Source organism: Rhopilema esculentum, chromosome 10 (assembly GCF_057945365.1).
Source record: "Rhopilema esculentum isolate cy_ngs chromosome 10, ASM5794536v1, whole genome shotgun sequence".
NCBI lineage: Eukaryota > Metazoa > Cnidaria > Scyphozoa > Rhizostomeae > Rhizostomatidae > Rhopilema > Rhopilema esculentum.
The window spans coordinates 5653219-5673406 of record NC_142824.1 but is presented as its reverse complement, the minus strand read 5'-3'; the positions used below and the strand labels follow the sequence as shown (position 1 = coordinate 5673406).

At 36.2% G+C, this 20188-nt stretch overlaps 1 protein-coding gene and 1 long non-coding RNA gene across 5 annotated transcripts; one reads left to right on the top strand and one right to left on the bottom strand.

Moving 5' to 3' along the window:
- Nucleotides 1-2893: 2893 nt before the first annotated feature.
- On the bottom strand, nt 2894-18338 carry LOC135684815 (calpain-B). Of its 4 annotated transcripts, none has more exons than XM_065200491.2 (20): nt 18198-18338; nt 17146-17431; nt 16267-16589; nt 13410-13659; nt 12838-12926; nt 12497-12574; nt 11527-11715; nt 10987-11122; nt 10386-10612; nt 9721-9763; nt 8878-8928; nt 8122-8190; nt 7874-7931; nt 7236-7275; nt 6568-6589; nt 6085-6153; nt 5486-5564; nt 4478-4594; nt 4001-4044; nt 2894-3480 (listed from the first exon to the last, which is right to left on the bottom strand). In XM_065200491.2, exons 2-20 carry the CDS (start codon nt 17428-17430, stop codon nt 3454-3456), a joined length of 2196 nt encoding a protein of 731 aa, XP_065056563.2. In that variant the 5' UTR covers nt 17431; nt 18198-18338; the 3' UTR covers nt 2894-3453. The 4 variants fall into 4 exon arrangements, with proteins under 4 accessions (XP_065056563.2, XP_065056554.2, XP_065056572.2 ...); XM_065200482.2 differs by having other exon boundaries at nt 18156-18304; XM_065200500.2 differs by lacking the exon at nt 18198-18338 and adding an exon at nt 18069-18194.
- Nucleotides 16523-17432, top strand: LOC148959252 (uncharacterized). The gene is made up of 2 exons (XR_016144149.1): nt 16523-16658; nt 16775-17432. It is a non-coding gene; the product is annotated as an uncharacterized LOC148959252 (long non-coding RNA).
- Nucleotides 18339-20188: the final 1850 nt, after the last annotated feature.

Sequence of the window (20188 nt, the reverse complement as noted above, 5' to 3'; positions counted from 1 at the left end):
AACCAGTAACTCATATTGTATGCTAACTAACATTTGTGTTAAAGATAAAAACGAATAGCATGATTGGGAAAGGGGACGTATCGGCATGACGTCTCTCTTGCCCTAGACGAGTGGCGTTAATTTGGGGATGTGGTCCAGCTAGTTGGCAATTTCGCACCAAGGCCAGCAACGAAATAGACAAGAACAAAACATTGAATGAGCAATTATTTGTATTTATTGCAGTATTTTGCAAATTCAGTACACCCCTTCAAAATTTTAGAAACTCATCTCTGCCTAGTCACAGAACTTTATTCTGTGGCCTATTGTCCTAAAAACTATCTTCGGATGCTAGGTAGTAAATACAATACAGTAAAATTGTTAGAACTCCTTTAGTGTGTGAACAAAACATAAATTCTAAAGACAATACTTTGACAGCAGACGGCTCCTAGACGAGTATCAAACGCTTTGTCGGAGCGCGACATTGGTGGCCAAATATTGGGTGGTGAGCCCAAAGTTTAAGGACAAGGCATGAAGTTGTTTATATGAACATGTCTGCATACAGGTGAAAAACCATTCCAGCCAGAAATGTTTATTGACTTCTCAAACGTGGTATGTGAATTAAGCAGGTCTTTGAACAGTCCGCAAATGACAACGAATCCCTAAAATAGAGACAGAGGTTAAGACTTCAACGATGGAGTCATTAATAGCGTTTTTGCTGAAAGATTAACCATCATTATCAAAGAAATAATTTCATTCAAAAGCATACAGGGAGGGACTTACCAGAAGAATATTGAGGAGGGGTAGTGTCGGAAGGCTGGTATAGAGGTCATTTGTTCAAGCGAAAGTGACACTCGGCGTTTTATAAAGAGAAATTATTTTCGATGCTGCAAAAGGGCTTGCAAATTTGTGGAATAGAAATATGTCAAATAGCCTTTTAGCACTGACTCTAGTCGAATGTCAATCAGTATTACATGACACTGGAATGCAAACAACGATAGGAGGAGTTTGAGACAGTCCTATCATTGCATTAGACCTACAAGTGAATGCACTTCAGTGGCATGAATCTAACGTGTTCATGTCATTACACGAGCTGCTATTGAGGTACAAAACTGATAACATAGAGATCGATTAGTCAGTACAATTTATCAAATGATAAAGTTGATAGTGGTGACACATATAAATCTGGGTTCTTCTATGAATTTAAACGACTAAATCACAGGCAATGGCTTTTAAGAAGGTGAATAAAGTAATCTTCAAATTCTAATTGCAAAAATGCTTACGTTGAATGGACGCAACCTCAACAGGTGGTCGTCTCGTCTTCGCTACTTTGGATAAACAACAGAATTTATACTACAGAGAGCTCAAAGTTAAGATTGCTATTTGAAAGAAGAGATATTGGCTAGGTTGTGCTAGAGGTTGAATGCCAGAAATAATTGTAGACAGGCACGAGCATCAAATACAATGCATCAATAAATGCAACAATACTGTACCAGCAAACAAATTGAAGCATAACAAAACACTGAATTCGTCTCAGAACGGTCTTAGATAGGTGACGAAACACTTTGTACCTCGTGGATATCCACAGCAAAAGATAGTGAGAATGGAAATGGTGTATCATATATCTTTTGTTTTAGAACCTTAGAACAGCGCAAAGGGTTTGAAATTCACAATTACATATGTAACAAGGCATTTCAGAGTAAATTTTTAAGGAAAGAGCCATTGAATATTATCTATAATTGACAATGAATAATTTGAAAAAAGCCTAAGATTGCCTTGTTAAGGCAAGTCAAAAAAACCAGCAGAAAATGCTACGCTGTAACTCCCTAGGCCTTAAATGTACCTGATCCAACTGTTAAAACGCAGTTAGGGTAAAATACAGCCGCGCGAATGGAATCTGTTTGCAGAAACATCAACGGGCATGCATAATATGCTTGTTTTAAGATTTCAGTTTTTTGTTGTAGCGACATAGGACGAGGAATCTTAAAATAGTTTAAGTAGCCCATTAGAAGCGCGTCGAATAAATTATATGCTGTCCTTGCGGTGCCGCAGTTATTGAAAACTTTGGCTAAATATAGAGCAGGAAGAGCCATCCTGCGTTGTTTGGAATCAATATCCCATCGTGATATAGAAGAATTAATTCCTTGGATGAATATGACGTGGAATCTTTGAATTATTGAAAAAATACACAGTTTGATGTCGTTTTCGCCGGGTCTCGATTTTATCATCGATAGAAATGAATGCCACAATTCTTAGAATCACCGATTAAATAAAAGTTTAAGCTTTTTGAGAGGCCAACATCTAGATATTAGCAAACCCAAACTGACCTTTTATTGCATTCAATGCTACCAAATGAATTGAAATAACCAGTGCAAAAAACGCCCGTTTCTCCTAAAACCGAATGCTTTGGTCATAAATTCACAAAAAAGTGCTTTCATCACTGAACTCAACCTTGCTCTAGATTGATATATAAATCTCAAGTTCTGTTCTATTATTTCTTCATACCAGTCTGTTTAGAAAATGAATAATCAGAGTTTGAATAAATTTGAAATGATGGTACTCAACTGTCAAATATTTTTAGCCAATCTTGAGACTAAAAGCTTCGTACCACAAAAGAAATGACTGAAAACGATGTACAGGAGATGCTTTTAAGATACTGAAAAACTGAAAAAAATTTCCTTCATCTAATAAAAAAGCCTTTAAGGTAGAAAGGTGTTTCATCGGCTTTAAAAAATAGAGTTTAATTTGTTCTTTGCTGGTTGCATATAAAACATATAATATTTGTTGTCTGGTTGCATTTCTTAATATTTTAAAAAAAAACTTGACTTAAGTGTCTAATAGACAGGGGTTTTGGAATTATTTTATCAATGAGGGGGTTGAAGACACCAAGACTGCTTTCAGACATTGAAAACAAAAATTCGAATTCAAGTCGACTTATCATATAAAGATGTTAAGCGAAACTACAAAATGATTGAATATGAGTTATATAAAGCAAAAAAAGAATTCACCCAAAAATGTCATGCTGACCTTTCAAACGGGTATTAAATAAATAGATATTGGACAGAGATGAGTGTATGGGGAAGTTTTGAGAAATAAAGCCGAAGTAATTGGATGCCAGTGGAAACTTAAACCTTTGATATATCCATAACGCATTAATCAAATCTGTATCGATCTTATATAAAAATTATTGTTATGTTTTATATAAAAGGACAAAAATCTTGAAGATAAGTTGTACAGGGAAATGAAATGTGCGGCAAAAACTCATTAAAAATTGTGATCTGGACACAACTAAATACCAAAATTAATGTTTATAAGGCATATTCAGATATGCTCAACCCGGGTCGATGTATTATTTCATTAGCTCACAATATCAAATTGAATTTTATTAAAGTTTTTGTGACTATTCTACTGAAATTATGGTTAGATACGGTAAGTTTAAAAAAGTAACTTGTCTTTGGGTTAGTCCATCAGAAAACCTTAAGTGTAGATGGCCGACATGATGTACTGGAAAAGAAAAAAAGAATAAGTAATTATGCGTAATAAGAATGGCTATAGGAGCAAAATGACTGCCAATATATTTGGAACATGGTCAAAAGGTAGTCCTGGGCGATGTGACAGAAAAACCATGGTTAGTTTAGCCTATAAACGAGGTAAGAGAACTAGCAAAATAGAATAAAAACTTTTGGAGTGGGGCATTAAAATGTATCAGCTTAAAATGCATTCAGATTTTGCCGGGACTGTAGAACTGGAGGAAAAAAGCATGAAAAACCTCTGAAATCGATATGTCCCAACAACAAGTTCATTTACTCATTTGGTACTTGAGATTGTCAGTTGAGATAGACCTCAAAACAGAGAGTATGCTCGCGCAAACCCGACCATGCTCGCGCATACCCGACCATCCCCTAGATTGTGGTGAAATATGCTAATGGTTAAAATGAATGTTCTGCAGACGGTCATTCGTATATACATTTCCAAATCACCACACAACCACCCCTCTCCGTGTATAAAACTGTTCATTACTTACGTCATCAAGTGAAAATGAACGCCCTTGGTAAGACAAGTAGGATTCTTTGAAGAAAAAACAGGTCATTGTTAAGTTCATTTAAAAAGAACAACATTAGATCGCCAACAAATTTTCAGTACTTAAAGAAAAAGTAATCAGATTTTACAAAGATTAGCTCTTGCCAAGCCTTAATTTTTCGCCTGCAATTTGAATTACTCGTTCTTTACTCAAGATTTAAAGTCAAGATTTCTTTACTTAAGATTAGATTACTTATATATACATAAATTGTCACATTGAGCGTGAAACTCGGAGTAGCAACTTAGAACTGGTTTGTTTTATACACCAAATACGGCTCTGCCTATAAGGCAACGAGCACTTTATGACTCAACAGTAAATTCTATTAAAAACTATTACATATAGATAATTTTCCAGCTCAACGGCATTAAAATCTAAAATTGGAAGTCTAAGTAATAGAATATGAATGGGTTAAAATCTTACCGAAGCATGAGCGAATACGACAGCAGATTTGCAAGAAATCATCGAATGAAATGTGACCCTTCTTGTTGGCATAGCGGAGAACAAGTGAGCTGAGTGCTGGGGTGCTTAGTTTAAAGCCTGCAAACAACAAAGGAGGGAATACCATTGATTGGGCGCTAGGGCAAAAGGGGACATTGCATAAAACTGCAGATAATGAAGGACAACATAAAAAAATACTTTTCAGGGTAAAAATGGCTAGTGGATTTTCAAAAACATGAAAAGACTGTATTCATTCAAAAGATCGAAGCTATGCTGCTGACTTGCACATCAAGGAGACAGAACAACGAGAAATCAATGCAAATCAACTGATCTTGAAGATTCACCATATACCAGAGTAATTTAATATATCCCTTCAAGACTTTTGGATACGTTCTCAACCAATTCTGGAAAATTACTACACTAAGACCACGTCATTTTGCTTATTGTTGCGAAACAACAACGGCTTTGGCTAATTTGGTCATTCCATTAAAGATCAGGTTCATCCTGTAAGACCGGTAAGAATTGTGGCGAGTAGAAACATCGAAAATAAGATTTTCTTGGCTTTTGGTCTCAATGAGAACCTAATGATGACGGAAACGACAAAAAACTACAGCAACAACAAATTCATAATTTTCAATATTAGAAAGGCACGATCGTATTATATTTTCAATTAGCAACCATGAGCTGCCTGATGGTTGCGAAAATCATGAAATATTTAACTATTAAACTTAAGCATGCATCGTTGCTTTAAAAATAAACTGTCATTCACAGTCTAGACTAACAACCTTCTGCAGAATCATATGTCCAGCTTGTATAGACTAGAACAAAAAGACCTGCTCAAAATTATCGACTGAATTAGATAGTGTGGTAATGGTTCCTATATGTTGCTAGGAATGGACTATCGAAACCAAAACAACGCTAGTAAAACATGTGGTATTGCCCTGACCAGGGACGTCACTATTTGCAAAAAGACTATTTTTTGTCACCTACCAAGTTTGGCAAGGGCGCCCCTGAGCTCAATAGCATCCATGTCACCACTTCCATCTTTGTCGTAATCTTTGAATGCAGTCTGTAAAAAACACACTATACAATTATCATCTGCAGTTGCTGGTCTGGAAAGGGGTATGGGGCAGAAGGGGCTAGTGCTCTCTTGTAATGAAATACGACAGCCGTCTACTGACTTTTCCTTTCAAAGGCATCAAAAGGTGACATCCAAGAATTTTTTCTATTTGCGAATCTTGAAAACGATGGATCGCTGATAACCCTTCTGCATATCTCGGCTTCTCAATAAAAAATGCACTATCATACAAAGTTGCACTTGCCATATAATCGAAGTAATAAAACGCAAGGACAACCAATCCAACAGATAAATATATCTGTTTACTACGAAAAATGCACAAAGTATCCTGAAGATAAATAGATCTAGCTAGACTGATACCAAATTTAAATATTTGCACTAACGACACAAGTTATTGCCTACAATTTACATGTCACTAAAAGTGGGACATTATGATTGCAATAGTTTGATTGCAATCATAACAAACCAAAATGAAAGTGATGATAACTATGCAATTTGGTCAAAGTATTACCTTCCACTTCATGATGGTGAACCATAAATCTTTAAATTCACCAAATACCAATTTTCCAGAACGGTCTTTCTGTTCCAACGTTAAGGGGGTGTTTACTTTAGTGAGATGAGGCAAAGTTTGAGAAAGATAAGAAAAGGTTGAGTTTCATTTACTCTTGACTAAGAAAAAACAGCATAAATAACATAAGCATAAAAGCTTTATTATGAGCCTAGGGGTTTCCTTGGAGTAAAGGGGGTGTGCTATGAGGAAATTATGGGGTACCAAAACGGAATGTGACACACCCAGTTGCAAATATTTTTTCACCAAGCAATGAGAAATGTTAGCAGGCAACGGCATGGGTCCTAACTCGGCAAATTGTTTTGCCAGTGAGCAAATTATTCTGTCAATTTCAAAATCAACAAAACATTACAAGGGTAGCTAAGAAAAGATTATTTCGAAGTACCCAACTTGTTTAGATTTGAATATGATATACAGAAAGGATACATCCATCATTGCAACCATGCTCCTGTAGATGGAAATTACAATGCATCAGTTATGCAGTAATACCGTGCAACATTTGTGATCCAAATAAGATGCACTTGAATACACGCTAGATTAACAAAGGTATGTACGGAACAAGGTCCCGTAATCGCTAAATCTTTTGATACAAATAATGTTATGGCATAAAACTTCGGTTTATTCATGGTCTCATCACTTTGTAGCAGTTTGCTTCTTGTACAGAAATGTTTCAGAATACTCTAATATATTTGACTACCTAAGCAAATGTAAAGGTCTTTTGTTGATCAACAAACCGTGCTAAAGACCTAAATAAGCAATGTAACTAGTGGAACCATAATTCTCAAGAAGCAGTGTTGCAGTGGGGGGGGGGGGGGGGGGTGAAGGGGTTGGTGCTCAGCCCTTAATCATGCTTTGAATTTTCATGAACGAGAAATTTCTGCTAGCCTTTTAGAGTCGGTGAATAGTTTTAGTGATTTGATATACACAACAGAGAATCTTTAAGACAAATGCAAGTATACAGGGTATGATAGTGGGTGTGGCCGTTGGGTGTGGTTCTACTAATAATCTTTCAATGGGCTAGACAAATATGGTTTGACTCATTGAGATCAACTTAAATGATCAAATGTATAGCTCCAAACGGAATAAAAGTATACCTGCAGGCTTCCAAACTGAAATCTCTAGTACCTTTGAATTCTAAAGACAGAAGTAACTTTTTAACATACGAATCATGATTATGAATATTAAAGCTCTTTTCAACAAATCGAAAAATTATATTAATGGTCATTGAGTATAAAACAGAATCGATAAAGTTTGGCTTACAAATTAGCAGCAGATCAACTTCGTGAGCACAATTTCCAACTTTTCAAGGTGATAAAATTTTGCACACTCATAGATCTTACAAATATACACGATTCTCTTCAACTTAAACAAAACAAGTGTTCTGTCTACTCAATTTCTATCCATTTCCAAATAATGAAAAGCCATTTCACTATGAACCAAACATTTCCAAACGAGCAATGATTTTTAGCAAAAGATTGCTTTGGCTGAATACATAGCGTAGGAGAAATCACTGGATGGGTACTGGGGATGATTCGATGTGCTGTTAAACGAGATCCCTGGCTGTCTGAAAAAACACGAATATTTTCTATACAATTACCACCAACTTCTGTTTAACCAGATTTGTTGATTGGCACCTCTGATGGAGTGTATATAATTTGTCAAATTTTGCATCGAATTGGCTCCGTAACTTCCGTCTTCGTTAGAATTAATACGAAAAACAAAATTTACAAACCTTTCTTAAAAACAGCAGTAATGACACCTTGGAGCTCGAATGAATCAATCTCACCGTCCTATAACAAATAGTATATCATGGAATATCACTACGGACAGCTTATCAAAAATATGTTACATGAATTTTCGGCCAATAGAAAATATATTTTGATTCAATTATTGCAACGCGAGGGATTGCAGCACAACGAGGCTATATGGACAGGGAATTTTGACACGCAAGTCTAAAAATGAAATGAAATTTAAACATACTTCGCCTGCAACTTTCTTGAAGAATTCCGACAACTTATTGTCTAGCGCATCATTCTCGTCCTGCGTAGGCTGTGAAATGAAAAACAAAGCAATCGTAGGTAAGATTCAATCTAATAATAAATAGGCCACACAAGACTACGCTACCGAGGATACATGAAATTTGTACGCTCCTTTCTACGCCCCCAAGAAGGGGATATTAATGTTACCATCGGCAGTAAAGGTATTCTATGGCAAACAGCCACAGGCATACACTGATGAAAAATAACAAAGCGTACAAATCAGTAAAATGTGGTAATTCCTTAAAAGAGAAGAAGCCCTCTGTTGAGCAACAACACAGAAAATTAATTGAATGACAAGACAACACCAGATGCATAAATGCTGGCATATTTAATCTTAGAATATTTCATCAGACAGAATTTGGAATTTATAGTGTATCTCTATAATTGAACTTTGAATTTAAAGTGTTTGAATATAAATCTCTAAATGCAAGCAAACGAATATAAAAAGTAGTCGTTAATTTATCTGGTTTTACGCTTAATAAAAAATAGCGTTGATTTTATATTTAGTAGAAAGTTTAGAAGGGCTTTTTAAATAAAGTCGACTGGACACCGATGTTTAATAATTTGCATAGGCATACGTTTATACTTTTGAAATATTTTATTCTTAAGGTTATCAGATATTAAATTTATAGGTTATCAGATATTATGTTTACTTTATTTTAATTGAATATCAAATTATGCTTGTTTAATGGTTTACCTCACCAAGACAATTAATTATTTCATGCATATCTGAATCATGACTTTCCTCCTGTTAAAGTAAAATCAAAGAATCTAAATTATCAAGCTGCTTTTTAAAATCAGAATAGCAATTATCAACGTCGAGTATTAAATGATTTTAAAAAGGAAAGTTTTGAGCGTTATGTTAACGTTTTATGGATGAAATCTACGATAACTGTTTAATCTAAGCACGAGTTAAGAGAAAAATTATCTCCATGTAAAAAGTTACTAGACATTATAAGTGTAGATTGATTAATTGAACCGACAAGAAACCTCTTTGAAAGAAAGAGCAGGTGGAAAATTAGAGAACAAGATTTGATTATTTACGAAACTATGTTTTTCGCTTGTTTCATCGTATCAAGCAACGGAGAATTTATACTTTAGACCCCTTAGATGTTGATAGCCCAAGTCTACACTCTAACCTAAACCCACAAAAAGGATAACGAAGGTAACCCGACTGGTGATAGGGTTTAAGTTAAGCTTAACGTCATCTCTAGTTACTGGTAGACATCACATTAGCGCTTAAATGCGATTAACGTAGTTGAAGATATTTATAATACGCTTTCTCGACACACAGCTTTAAGCATATCATTTCTAATTCACGAAATGTTGTCTCATCCCAACGTATTGAAAGAATAGCTTGTGACAGGGAAATAAACAAAAGCGTCAGAAAAAGCTATTAATCTAAGCATTACCGTAACCAGTCAAGTTTCAACGTAACAATGACTTATAATATTAGATTGTAATATAGCAATATAAGCTTAAGTATAGCGTTTGAAAGCTAATGATTTGCACAAATATTTCAGTAAAAGACAATATGTACCTTAGAAGGCCTGTACTCAATTGTTGTTTGAGTATCCAAGGTGCTAAAAGAGGGAAGCAGTTAAAATTTGTGCAAAAAAACTTTAAAAACAAGCGTTAAAAATTTATTTTGTTGAAAATAATAAAAGCCTGTGTGAAAATAAATGTCCACGATTCTTAAATGTCTTTTAATCGTAGTAGAAAACTGAACTTATGACAATGTAGGGTTTAAATGTCTTAAACGTACTGTCTATTACTGAAAATGTCACTTCGTATGCACCCTGCGCGAGCCCCCCCCCCCCCCCCCCTTCGTTAAGATCATGTCACTGAATTGAATTGCTGAATTATGTGCAAAGCTGTTCGACGATTCAATTCAACGATGTAATGAAAACATCAGTGGCTGCATCCGAGGTATTCGTACCAGGATTGTGATTTTTTTCTGTAATGCTTCTTGGCATGGAGTTCGTCATTATACTTACATATCCAGGTAATTTACAATAGCTTTGGGCCTTATGAGTGAGTCTCTATTCTTAATGTTATAAGTGAGAAAAATAAGATGGTATCGCACACATGAAGCTCATCAGATTATAAAAGGATACTCTACGTATATATATACTTAATTCTTCTTAGGCAAAAAGATTTATGGAAGACAAAAATAAACGACGAGAAACGCAAATAGCAACTTACTCAGCTGCAGCACCCTTTTCAGAAAACATTCTGATGAGGAAATCTCCTTCCTCTTGCGGCTTGAAAGTACTGGGAACGATAGCGTATTCCCCTGGGGGCAATGAAAAACGCCCCGTCACTTCCCTTGAGTTGATAAAGTTATCAGACCTTGCAGTTGACTTGTTATACAAGAAGAAATCTTTCCCCATTCTTCCATGGTCTGCATACTGGTCGGCATCATCACCAAGCTAAAAACAAACATCAAGTTTCCAAACTTTGCCATTTGAGAAATCTTCCTTCATTGCGTAAATTTAAGCCTCGGACTAGAATGCTTCGTAAGATTTATGAAAAAGAATAGCCTGATGGGTGAACACTCTCGAAAAGCAACAGATTTGTGGGTTGAATGTCTCCAAAATGTACAAAGGGGATAAAGAGTGTCGAAGGGCCAAGAGAATTTGTTGGTATGACATTGAAACAAAAAGACTTTTGCCTTTACTTTTAGCAGTTCTAATTGAAGTCAGTTTTTACATGGTTACCATAAGAGGCAGAGCTAATCATACGTTTTTCCTTGCCAATTCAATTATATACAGTTCCGTAAAAAGGGCAACAATAGAAAATTAACCTTGTAAATTGCAAAGCCAATGGTGAGATTCTGGGCTCCAAGCTTCTTGATCTTTCGTCGATTCTTCTGAATCACACCAATAACAAGAGTACAATTATCCTCTTCATCGTCCGAATCTGGGTCCTCTAATTTCACCCTTTCAAAAGACAAAACAGAACCGATTTAACAGGTAATTGTTTTGCATTGTAATATTTTGCAAAAATGATGGTTTAATCTTAAATAATCCTGACCTACTGCCACATTGTCCACGCGTAAATTAGGCCACTGTCCATATAACATTGAGGATTACATGTAAGTTTCGTTCATAGTCATTCTTTAACTTACCAGATGGATTCATCTTTAAACGGTCTTCGAATCTCCTTATATTTCATAATTTATCGGCTATTTACACCATTTTCATTAATCAATATATACATAATATTCCACTCGTTGACATTATCTGTATTGCATCTCGATTTCATTTATATATACTGATAACCATCAACTTTCCCTTACAAGTAACGCTAATCAATATGGAAAACAATGAGAACGTCGACCTACTTAAACTGAGGGTTGGCATGGAAAGAATCTGGAAAATTTCTGCATCCACCAGCAGAAACACCTTTCTGCCAAGATCCTTGGTAGACATTTGCTTCCCATGTTTTTCTGTCAACGTCACCAGCACTATCGGGACTTAACATGCATACTTCAAGTCTTGTGAACTCTGACGTGAAGTCATTATAAGCCATCCTGAAATCAGATGGAATTGACTTATAAGATTACAGATCAGGCTAAAATATTGTTGGAAACAGGCTCTGCTATTTTATCAAAATAAAATGTACTGTCCACTATTGTCTTAATAAATATTTTGGTAGTGTCAATACTGTGCAGTTATTGATATGAATACAGTGGCTCAAGTATAGCCATGATGCTACTATCATGGTACTGTGATGGAAATAAGATGGTATTATGGTATGAATATCAGACTTCTTTATCTATACAATAAAATTGAGCTGTTAAATGACTTCTAGTTTGTAATTTCACGCCTGTCAAACAAAAAAATCGAATTTCGTTTTAAAGGCGATAGAAAAAAGTTCAGCGAAAGGAAATGGAAAAAAAACATATTTCTGCTTATGGAGGTTTTGTGGCTTTGATATGACAACACATATTTGAACATCGGAAGATAACCTCGACAAACAATTGATTTTATCTGAGGGAATCCAGATTCAAATATTTATTCTCAAAGAAAAATACCAAATATGTTCAGTCCCTTTGTGGTGAAAAGACAAATTAACTGGGTGAATGAAGAAGAGGCTGTTCGCTGACCGTCTATAATAATGGATGTCTTGATGAATACAATCAAAGAGTGAACAAATAATAAGTTGTGTTCAGCTGTTCCTCAACTGACAGCGTATTCTTTTGGCTCTAGCTGATCGAGTTTTCAGAGGTCATCTTTTACGCGCACTAACAGACGGTTCGTTACTTCTAGTTTAACTCAAAGTACATCGTTAACGATGAAATGTACACATACCAAAACTCGCCATCGTCATCAAAAGTTATTCCCAAGTTGCGCTTCTCGCCCTCACTGAGCAAGCCCCATTCTCGAGATCTGCAAAAGAAAATATGTCAATAAAAATTCTAAACCTCGAAAGGAAATTTCTGAAGTGAAATGTTAAAAGTTGGCCTCTAAATCTGGGGATAATTCAACAGAAAAAGTCTTGAAAACAAATTTCTTAGCTTGCAGAAACGAAAATTATTTGTTATTACTTGGTCAATATTTGGTTAATTTTACTTTCCGCATCCACTTCTTAGCCAGTGCTGTCACGTTCAACAAAGTTTAACAAAAGCACAAAAAACTACCATCATACTAACCCATCGCTCCATGCCCCTTTCCATTCTCTCTCATTACCCCATGGGTTGCGAATCCTGACCAACGTGACAGGATTTCCTTTCAAGTTTATCTGTTGGCAAAGATAACAAGGAAGATGTTACCTCGTAAATTAAAATCCCCCCCCTCTCCCCCGAATTGATTTCGTATTAGTAGTTCTTTCATTTGTGCTTCAAAAACATGCATTCAACATTGAATAGGGGGAGGGGAAAATTTTTTTTCAAAGGAAAGATAAAACATTAAACTTTCCTTTAATAGTCTAAGCTAATGCCCGGGGTTGCAGGGAACAACACGACATTTATTCTTTCCTAAGCCCACAATATGCGCGAAAATTTCTATATCAACATCATATTTTGGAAAATCCATGAGTTAAGCTTCCATGATATCTAAATAATTTAGATCGGTAACAGAAACTAATACATAAATAATCATTAGTGAAAAACAACTTGAGATACGTTAAAAGAAGACATTTTATGAGCACTTATCTAACTGTATGTTATCAAATACTCATTAACTGATATGAAGCAAAAACAGAATAATTAACATGCGCACAAACCTTTTTCACTCCAGTGATTGAATATGCGTGACCTTTTATCAAACCATTTTCTAGCTTGGCCTCAATCTCGTTGGGCTTGGCTTCAATGGAACAGCACATCAACGACTGCCTCGCAACAGACTTCAGTAAAATTCCTTCAAGCTTTGGCTGTGCCTTACGCAAATCAAATGTCTCAGTGACCCCACCAGTGAAATCTTCCATTGCCTCACTTGTCTGACCTCCTTTTAATGCTTCATAGCTTCCATTCAATCTGTTAACATATATTTATTGGGTAAGGTAACAGATATGACTTATACCATTAAACAAGGAATCAACTTAATGTAGCAACACCTCAGAGAAATCTTCACAATTGGTTTAGGGGTTCCTGAAACAATTACTCTTTATAAGTACTTCTGCAAATTTTAGCAGATTACGGTTGCTAAAACCATGAATTATTTTAAATTGCATATAATTGGAAAGATCATTTTTTTATGAAAAACCTTGAATGCATTTGTGTATCAAGAGCTAGGCACTGATCGTTAATTAACTGAATAAAAATAATATGCGTAGCTATATCTGGAAAAAGATTGCTCTAGTAGACAAACCGAAGAAAAGATAGTGCCTTGTTGAACAAGCAAGCTTTGAAACGAAATGAAAAGCAACTTTGAAAACCTGAAAACAAGACTGTACCCACAAAAAAAAACAAGAAATTGGTACAAGTATATACGATAACAAAGAAAAAATTAAAGTCAATTTCAGAAAGCAAGCAATCATTCTGAAATGAACTATTCAAGAGAAACTGCTATTACTCTACTACCTAAGAAAGGACAAAACGCAAGTTCTGTTGAGTGGAAAGCTAGCAATACAAAGGTGCCATAACACGAAAGAGATTAAATATCATCCGACATAAAAACAGTAACTTTCAAAACATTGTATTGCATTCAAGGATGTTTATGTCTCAATGTCTAAAAATATTAGTTTCAAAAGCAAAGTATTCCAAATAACCTGAACAATTATAAAAGAAAACATAATGTGATCTTTGCAAACAAAATATGTGCACAAAACATTTCACAGTGCTTGCAGACTCGCAGGTGATGGTTGACTTAAAAGAATTAATTTGTGGGTTACCCAAATAACCAATGCTTTGTTTTAGCTTTGTTTTCAATGTTTCAAAGCTTCACCTTTATGCTTCGTTTTCAATGACTTGTTCTTAATTTCGAACGATGGAGAATTTTGCTTATCAGGTTCATGGGAAAATTCATTTAATATTAAGAATACTATGGTATTTCATATGTTGCTTTTTGGAGGATTGGCAGTGTTGTTAATTTTAGGTTAAGTATGGTTTCTGATTTTCCCATGTACTGTTATTTACAATTCGTGCATTCCATACAATGTGTTGGCTTTTACAACCACCATTATAGGATTTTGGCAGTTAAGGCTGCCCTATCCAGTTACAAGCTTTGCAAATTGTTGATTACTATTATTCTTTATACATCTTTTTATTTTCTACTATGCTCCCTAACATGTTGTATCGATTCTTACTTCTCTTTAGGGCAACCAATCTTGGAGCTTGAAAAGCATTGTTAGTTGTTTGGTCAAGATTAAGAATGCTCTACAAATTGCATAAAATACTACTTTATGGCAAGAAAATGTTGTGACAAATGGATGAAAATGCTAAATTTGCTTACTTGGTTGAAGTGTATTGTTGCATTGGATGTTACGTTGTAGCTCAGTTATCTGTTGATTTATTTTTGCAATGTTGTATCCTCTTGTCAACAATTTATCACATAGTTTTTAACAAATACATTTGAAATCATTATCATTGAAGCAGATTCTTTTAATTTCTAGGGTTTGGCTGTAGGCTAAGTTATTGTTAGAGTGTCAGGGTATTTAGGGTGTCCAGAACTTTTATGGGAAAATTTTGCTGATAGATTGGCTTTTTTAAGGAGTGTAGCATGTATTGGGCTATCATAATCAAATTTTCATATTGTGATGCCAAGAAAGTTTTTAAAGTTATGGTTGATAAAGCACGGTTATTCGTAAACTCATTTGTTGAGCCCACCCCATTATGATGAAATGTAAGAAGTAACCAGCTTACATCAACTGAGTGATAATTTAAAAAAAAAAATTTCCAGACAAGAATTTTTTGTGCCTTACATAAATACTTCAGATTGCACTAAATATACAAGAAAAAGGCTTGACATGTAGTTTCTGTGTATTCAAATAACCAAAATAAAATGGACAAAAAAGTGCTTGGGTGTTATCTATTACTAGAAAGCACAAATGGATAACTGACACCAAGCTGATACAACAAAGGTATAAATATGTTTACAGCGCTTGTTCAAAGCATACTTCGTATGTATGCATGAAAATTTAATGAAGCTTTACTTAATTCTGATGACCAGACTGTTTTAATTTATTAACGCCACATCTTTTTAAATTTATTGATGTCAAAGAATTCAAACTATAACACAATGACTTTTTTAAAGGACATGTGTCGTGAACATGATTGTCTAGTGCAATACAATTAACTTTTTTGTTTAGTACAAAGCATTTGATCAAGTGTGAATTTTTATGGCAGTAAAAATTCAAAAAGAAGAAATAAAAATTCACGAAACAATGGAATTCCATTCAGAACACTTTTGTTTAATTAGCTAAATGTTAATGTGACATATGCCCTTTGATCAATTTTAGTTGTTGAAAAATATGGAGAATTTTCATATGATCCAATAATTTTTTTCTTTCTGCATGCTGACAGGTGTCAGGTACAAAGATACCCCATGGCAGTGACTGGGTGATTACCACAACAAGCTCCCCAGATGGGGGATATAATATAATGCATCAAATTTTCCTAATTATGAAAATAAACTCATCATACTTGGCATATGCCTTCTCTAGCAATGCAGACCACATTTCTCCTCTCTCTGCTGAATGCACAAACACAAGCTTGCCATTGTATGTGGGGAGAAGATCATCAATAACAACTTCTTCCCATCTCCCATACTGCCAAAATCTGAATCGGAATATTCCTGCATAGCCATCAGTAAAGCTCTGATCAGGAGGAACAACTTGGTATAGCAATGACTCATATTGTGTCAATGTAGCAATGGCAGCAAGCAACCAGCAATCACCAAGCATACCTTGAGAAATGTCAAATCTGCTGGCTCCACCAACAAACATCTCTGGGTTACTGACAATTTCCTGAAAGAAAGAAAGATGCATCACTACAATGACTCTCATTACTTCAAGGCAGCTGAAAAAGTTCCCTAAGTTAGTAAATTCCCTCTCAGATTGTAACCACAATAGGTCAAAATCCAGTAATTCCCCTGATGTCTATTCTCTTTAGTCTTGCTTTTGTAATTCACAACAAATTATTTTACCCATAGGTCAAAAAAGGTAGTGGTAGCACAAGCCAGGTGGGTCAGTCAGTGGAAACAAGGAGCAAAGCAGAGAGAAAAGTTTCTTAACATAAATCTAGTTTAACATACTGTGCTATTTTACATTTGTATCAAATATTATGAACTAAATATACAAAACAAGTTTTACTCGTTTTAGGAAGTTCTGGTTTCATCATATCTGGAAAAAGCTGTGAGCTATTTAACTATCCTCCATAGTACCCTTTGAGTCTACCATTGAAAACATGGTGTCCATGGTGTGCATAAAGTTTATTAACGAATGAGGCAATTATCATCTCTTTTTTTACCTTTATGACCTAAATTAGCTTTGAAATCAAGAAGAATATTGTATAGTTGCATACCTTTGGCCTCGTCCAGACAAATGGCCTTGGTGGTTTCTTTCCACTGAAAAAGAGCGATGATTCAATAGCCGGGAACTCTGGGTCCTCAAAAAGCACGCCATCTCTTAAACACTGGTTTTTGATATCTTGAAACTTCTGGCCTTTGTAAGGGGCGGCATCTGAAGGGGTTCTTGAGCCATCTATGGCATCTGAAGGTTTACCAAGATGATATCCGGACGTCTTTTTGCTCCCACCAGCAGAATAAACTTTTCTTGTACCACCCTGTTTTACCGTAAACGTAGCCATGCTGCAAAACAAAACGAGCAAACGTGTTGGCTAAACTGTCTACATGTGCCAGTACAAGGTTTTTTTGAAATGACATGTTGTGCCGAATGGCGAAGGTGAAGGATCCGGTTCGGATAATCCGATTAACCTCGTGTCATACACGTCAAGGAGTTTTTTTGACTACATCAACGGATCACAGGTCGCCTAGGGTCAGGGAACGCTCTCCTAGAAATATGACATCAAGCAAAACATGGTAGCTCTCCGGATTGTTCATGTCCGCCGTGCCGAATAGGGTTTAAAAACTTGCCACCAAGCAATCTTCTTTGGCTTACGTCGATTGTCAACAAATGGCAGGGGCACTTTGGCAGATCAGTTTTATCTCTTCAGTATAATCATAGAATAGAGATTCTCTATTCTGTGGTTCACTATTAAATGCTACTTGAGTTACGAAAGGTATGGAAATAATATCACAACACAATTGCAGACCAGTATCGTATCGTAAAAAATATATCATTCAGCCACTGAAAACATTCCGTGAACTGAGATACTGAGAACTTAATAGTTTCGTGAGCATTCAGCCAAGCTTGTTATACATTTCACAAATAATAGGACCTCTTGCAATGAGTTAGGCCGTTCTGTGCGAATTCTGAATGCCTAACCTGTCGAGGTCGCAAACGAGCAGCAGGACTTGACAGTGCAGCCCAGAAGAAATTAATTCATTCGAAGCTGTAAAAATGCCCTCCTACCTGTTGCTGATGAGAATATTTTCAAGGAAAAGACAAGTTTACCAGTTCTCACAGTGAGCACAATCTGTACACTCTACCAGTCAGCCGAGGTCAAGACAGCAATACGATGCCACAGAATCATTGGCACGCCCATTTGGAAAAAACAATGGCAACAATACTATCCCCCTGGAGACTGCATTCTTTACATATTACGATCGAATTGATTGGGAGATTGGAACGGAGGTGTGCTAGCATTCTTTCGATGTTAGAGGGTTTTGTTTACTTGAAATCTATTGCAAGATGCTAGTCGGTCATAATATGACCAAACATAACAATAACAAAAATCGCCACATCCGCTAAATTAATCCAGAAAAAGACCGAAAAAGGGGGACAGAGCCAAAAATCAAGATGGGCAAAAATTAAAGGATTCTGTAGGAAATTTACCCCCAGGAAAAATAACTCCCTTCTTACTCTCAAAAGCCATAAGAGACATTCTTTTTAACAATAAAATTGCAAACAAAATTTGATTAATTTCACCATTTTCTGGCAAGCATTCAAGTCACATGCAATAAAAATCCCCAGCTGGGATTTTCATTTTCTAAAGCCCCGATCAAACAGTTTTTCTATTTTTAAAATCATTCACGCCCGGTATTCGGGGGGACTGATTTTCAGGGGGCTGTGCAGAAAAGTTACAAATTAACGTTTAACTGGTTTTAAATGAAAGCGACTAATTACAATTACATATTTATATATCTATAATCATCTTAAAAGAAGATAAAGAGGTATCTTGATTGGCCTTGCGACGAAGCACATTCCTCCATACACTCTATAAAGTCTCCGAGACAAGAAAACCAGACATCATCCTTTTGCTGTTGATGTATATATGTAAATAACACAACAAGTATCACATTATAACAGTTGCAAAGCAAACAGTCTCAGTCAGTCTCTGCAGTCCCTCCTTCTGCCTTCCTCCTCCTCTTCCAACAACAACAACCCAAAATGGCGGACACAACACCACTTCCCCTTTTTTAGTAACGGACGTAGTCTTTGAACCTAGCAGGTAAACGAGTTTCCCTCCGAGGTCTTGTAGCCCTGTCCTCATTTGGATGTTGCGCAGTAACGCCAGCTGGGGCAATTACTGGCTCTTCTGTCATGTCTGGAACCGGATCTTGGTTGTTCGCGTTTTCTGTTTGATGGGCTTGGTTCTCTATCCAAATAGTATGGTCCTCGATTTTTCCTTGGCTAACTGCAGGCTTTACGTCATCACAGTGCCTTCTGAAACTTTTATTATCAGCCAAACTTTCTAGTAACAGGCCGCTACCTTCTGTGCACAGGACTTTATACAGCTCTGGCCCAAAGATGGGATCAAACTTGCACCGCTGCATGTTCCGTATGTACACAAGATCCCCTGGAGTGTAGATGGACTTCTTTCTATGGGTCGACCTGTTCATTTGGTCCTCTCGAGACATACGTTGTGCTCTGTCTTGCATCTGAGCCTCGCGTATCTGTTGCTCAGTCAGTTGCCGTCGCGGAAAATCTTTTCGATACCCACTACGAAGCAAGAGATCTCCCGGTGGTACTCCCGTTGCAGGATGAGGCGTCGCCCGATATGTTGCTAGGACTTCCTTAATAGCTGTATGTTTATCCTTTTTATTGAAATGGGCCGCCTTTAACGCTTTTCCGAGAGGACGCATAAATGTTTCTGCAGGGTTTGCTTGTGGGTGATACGGGAAGGTTTTAACATGATCAATACCGCTGCCTTGGGAAAATTCAGCAAATGCTTTTGAATCAAATGGTGGTCCATTGTCTGTGCGATGCATTTCAGGATAACCGAAATCTGTATAAATGTCATCCAATGCTTTAATGACAGGCTTAGCTGCGGTGTTTGGGACAAGCTTTGCTGCAGGAAATCGACTCATTTTATCCAGAACTACCAACACATGCTTACTGTCGGGCATAGGACCAAACAGATCAATGCTTACATCTTGCCATGCATGTTCCGGCGTTCTGTGAGATTGAATGGGTTCGTGCATTGTCTTGTTTGTAAATAGTTG

Bases quoted from the DNA above. Each gene is read 5' to 3' on its own strand.
- LOC135684815 (XM_065200491.2), bottom strand. From the start codon at position 17,430: ATGGCTACGTTTACGGTAAAACAGGGTGGTACAAGAAAAGTTTATTCT. The intron at 12,927-13,409 runs GTTTGTGCGCAT...CTTTGCCAACAG, and splicing joins CAATCACTGGAGTGAAAAAG to ATAAACTTGAAAGGAAATCC. The intron at 3,481-4,000 runs GTAAGTAATGAA...TTTCTTTTCCAG, and splicing joins GTTCATTTTCACTTGATGAC to TACATCATGTCGGCCATCTA.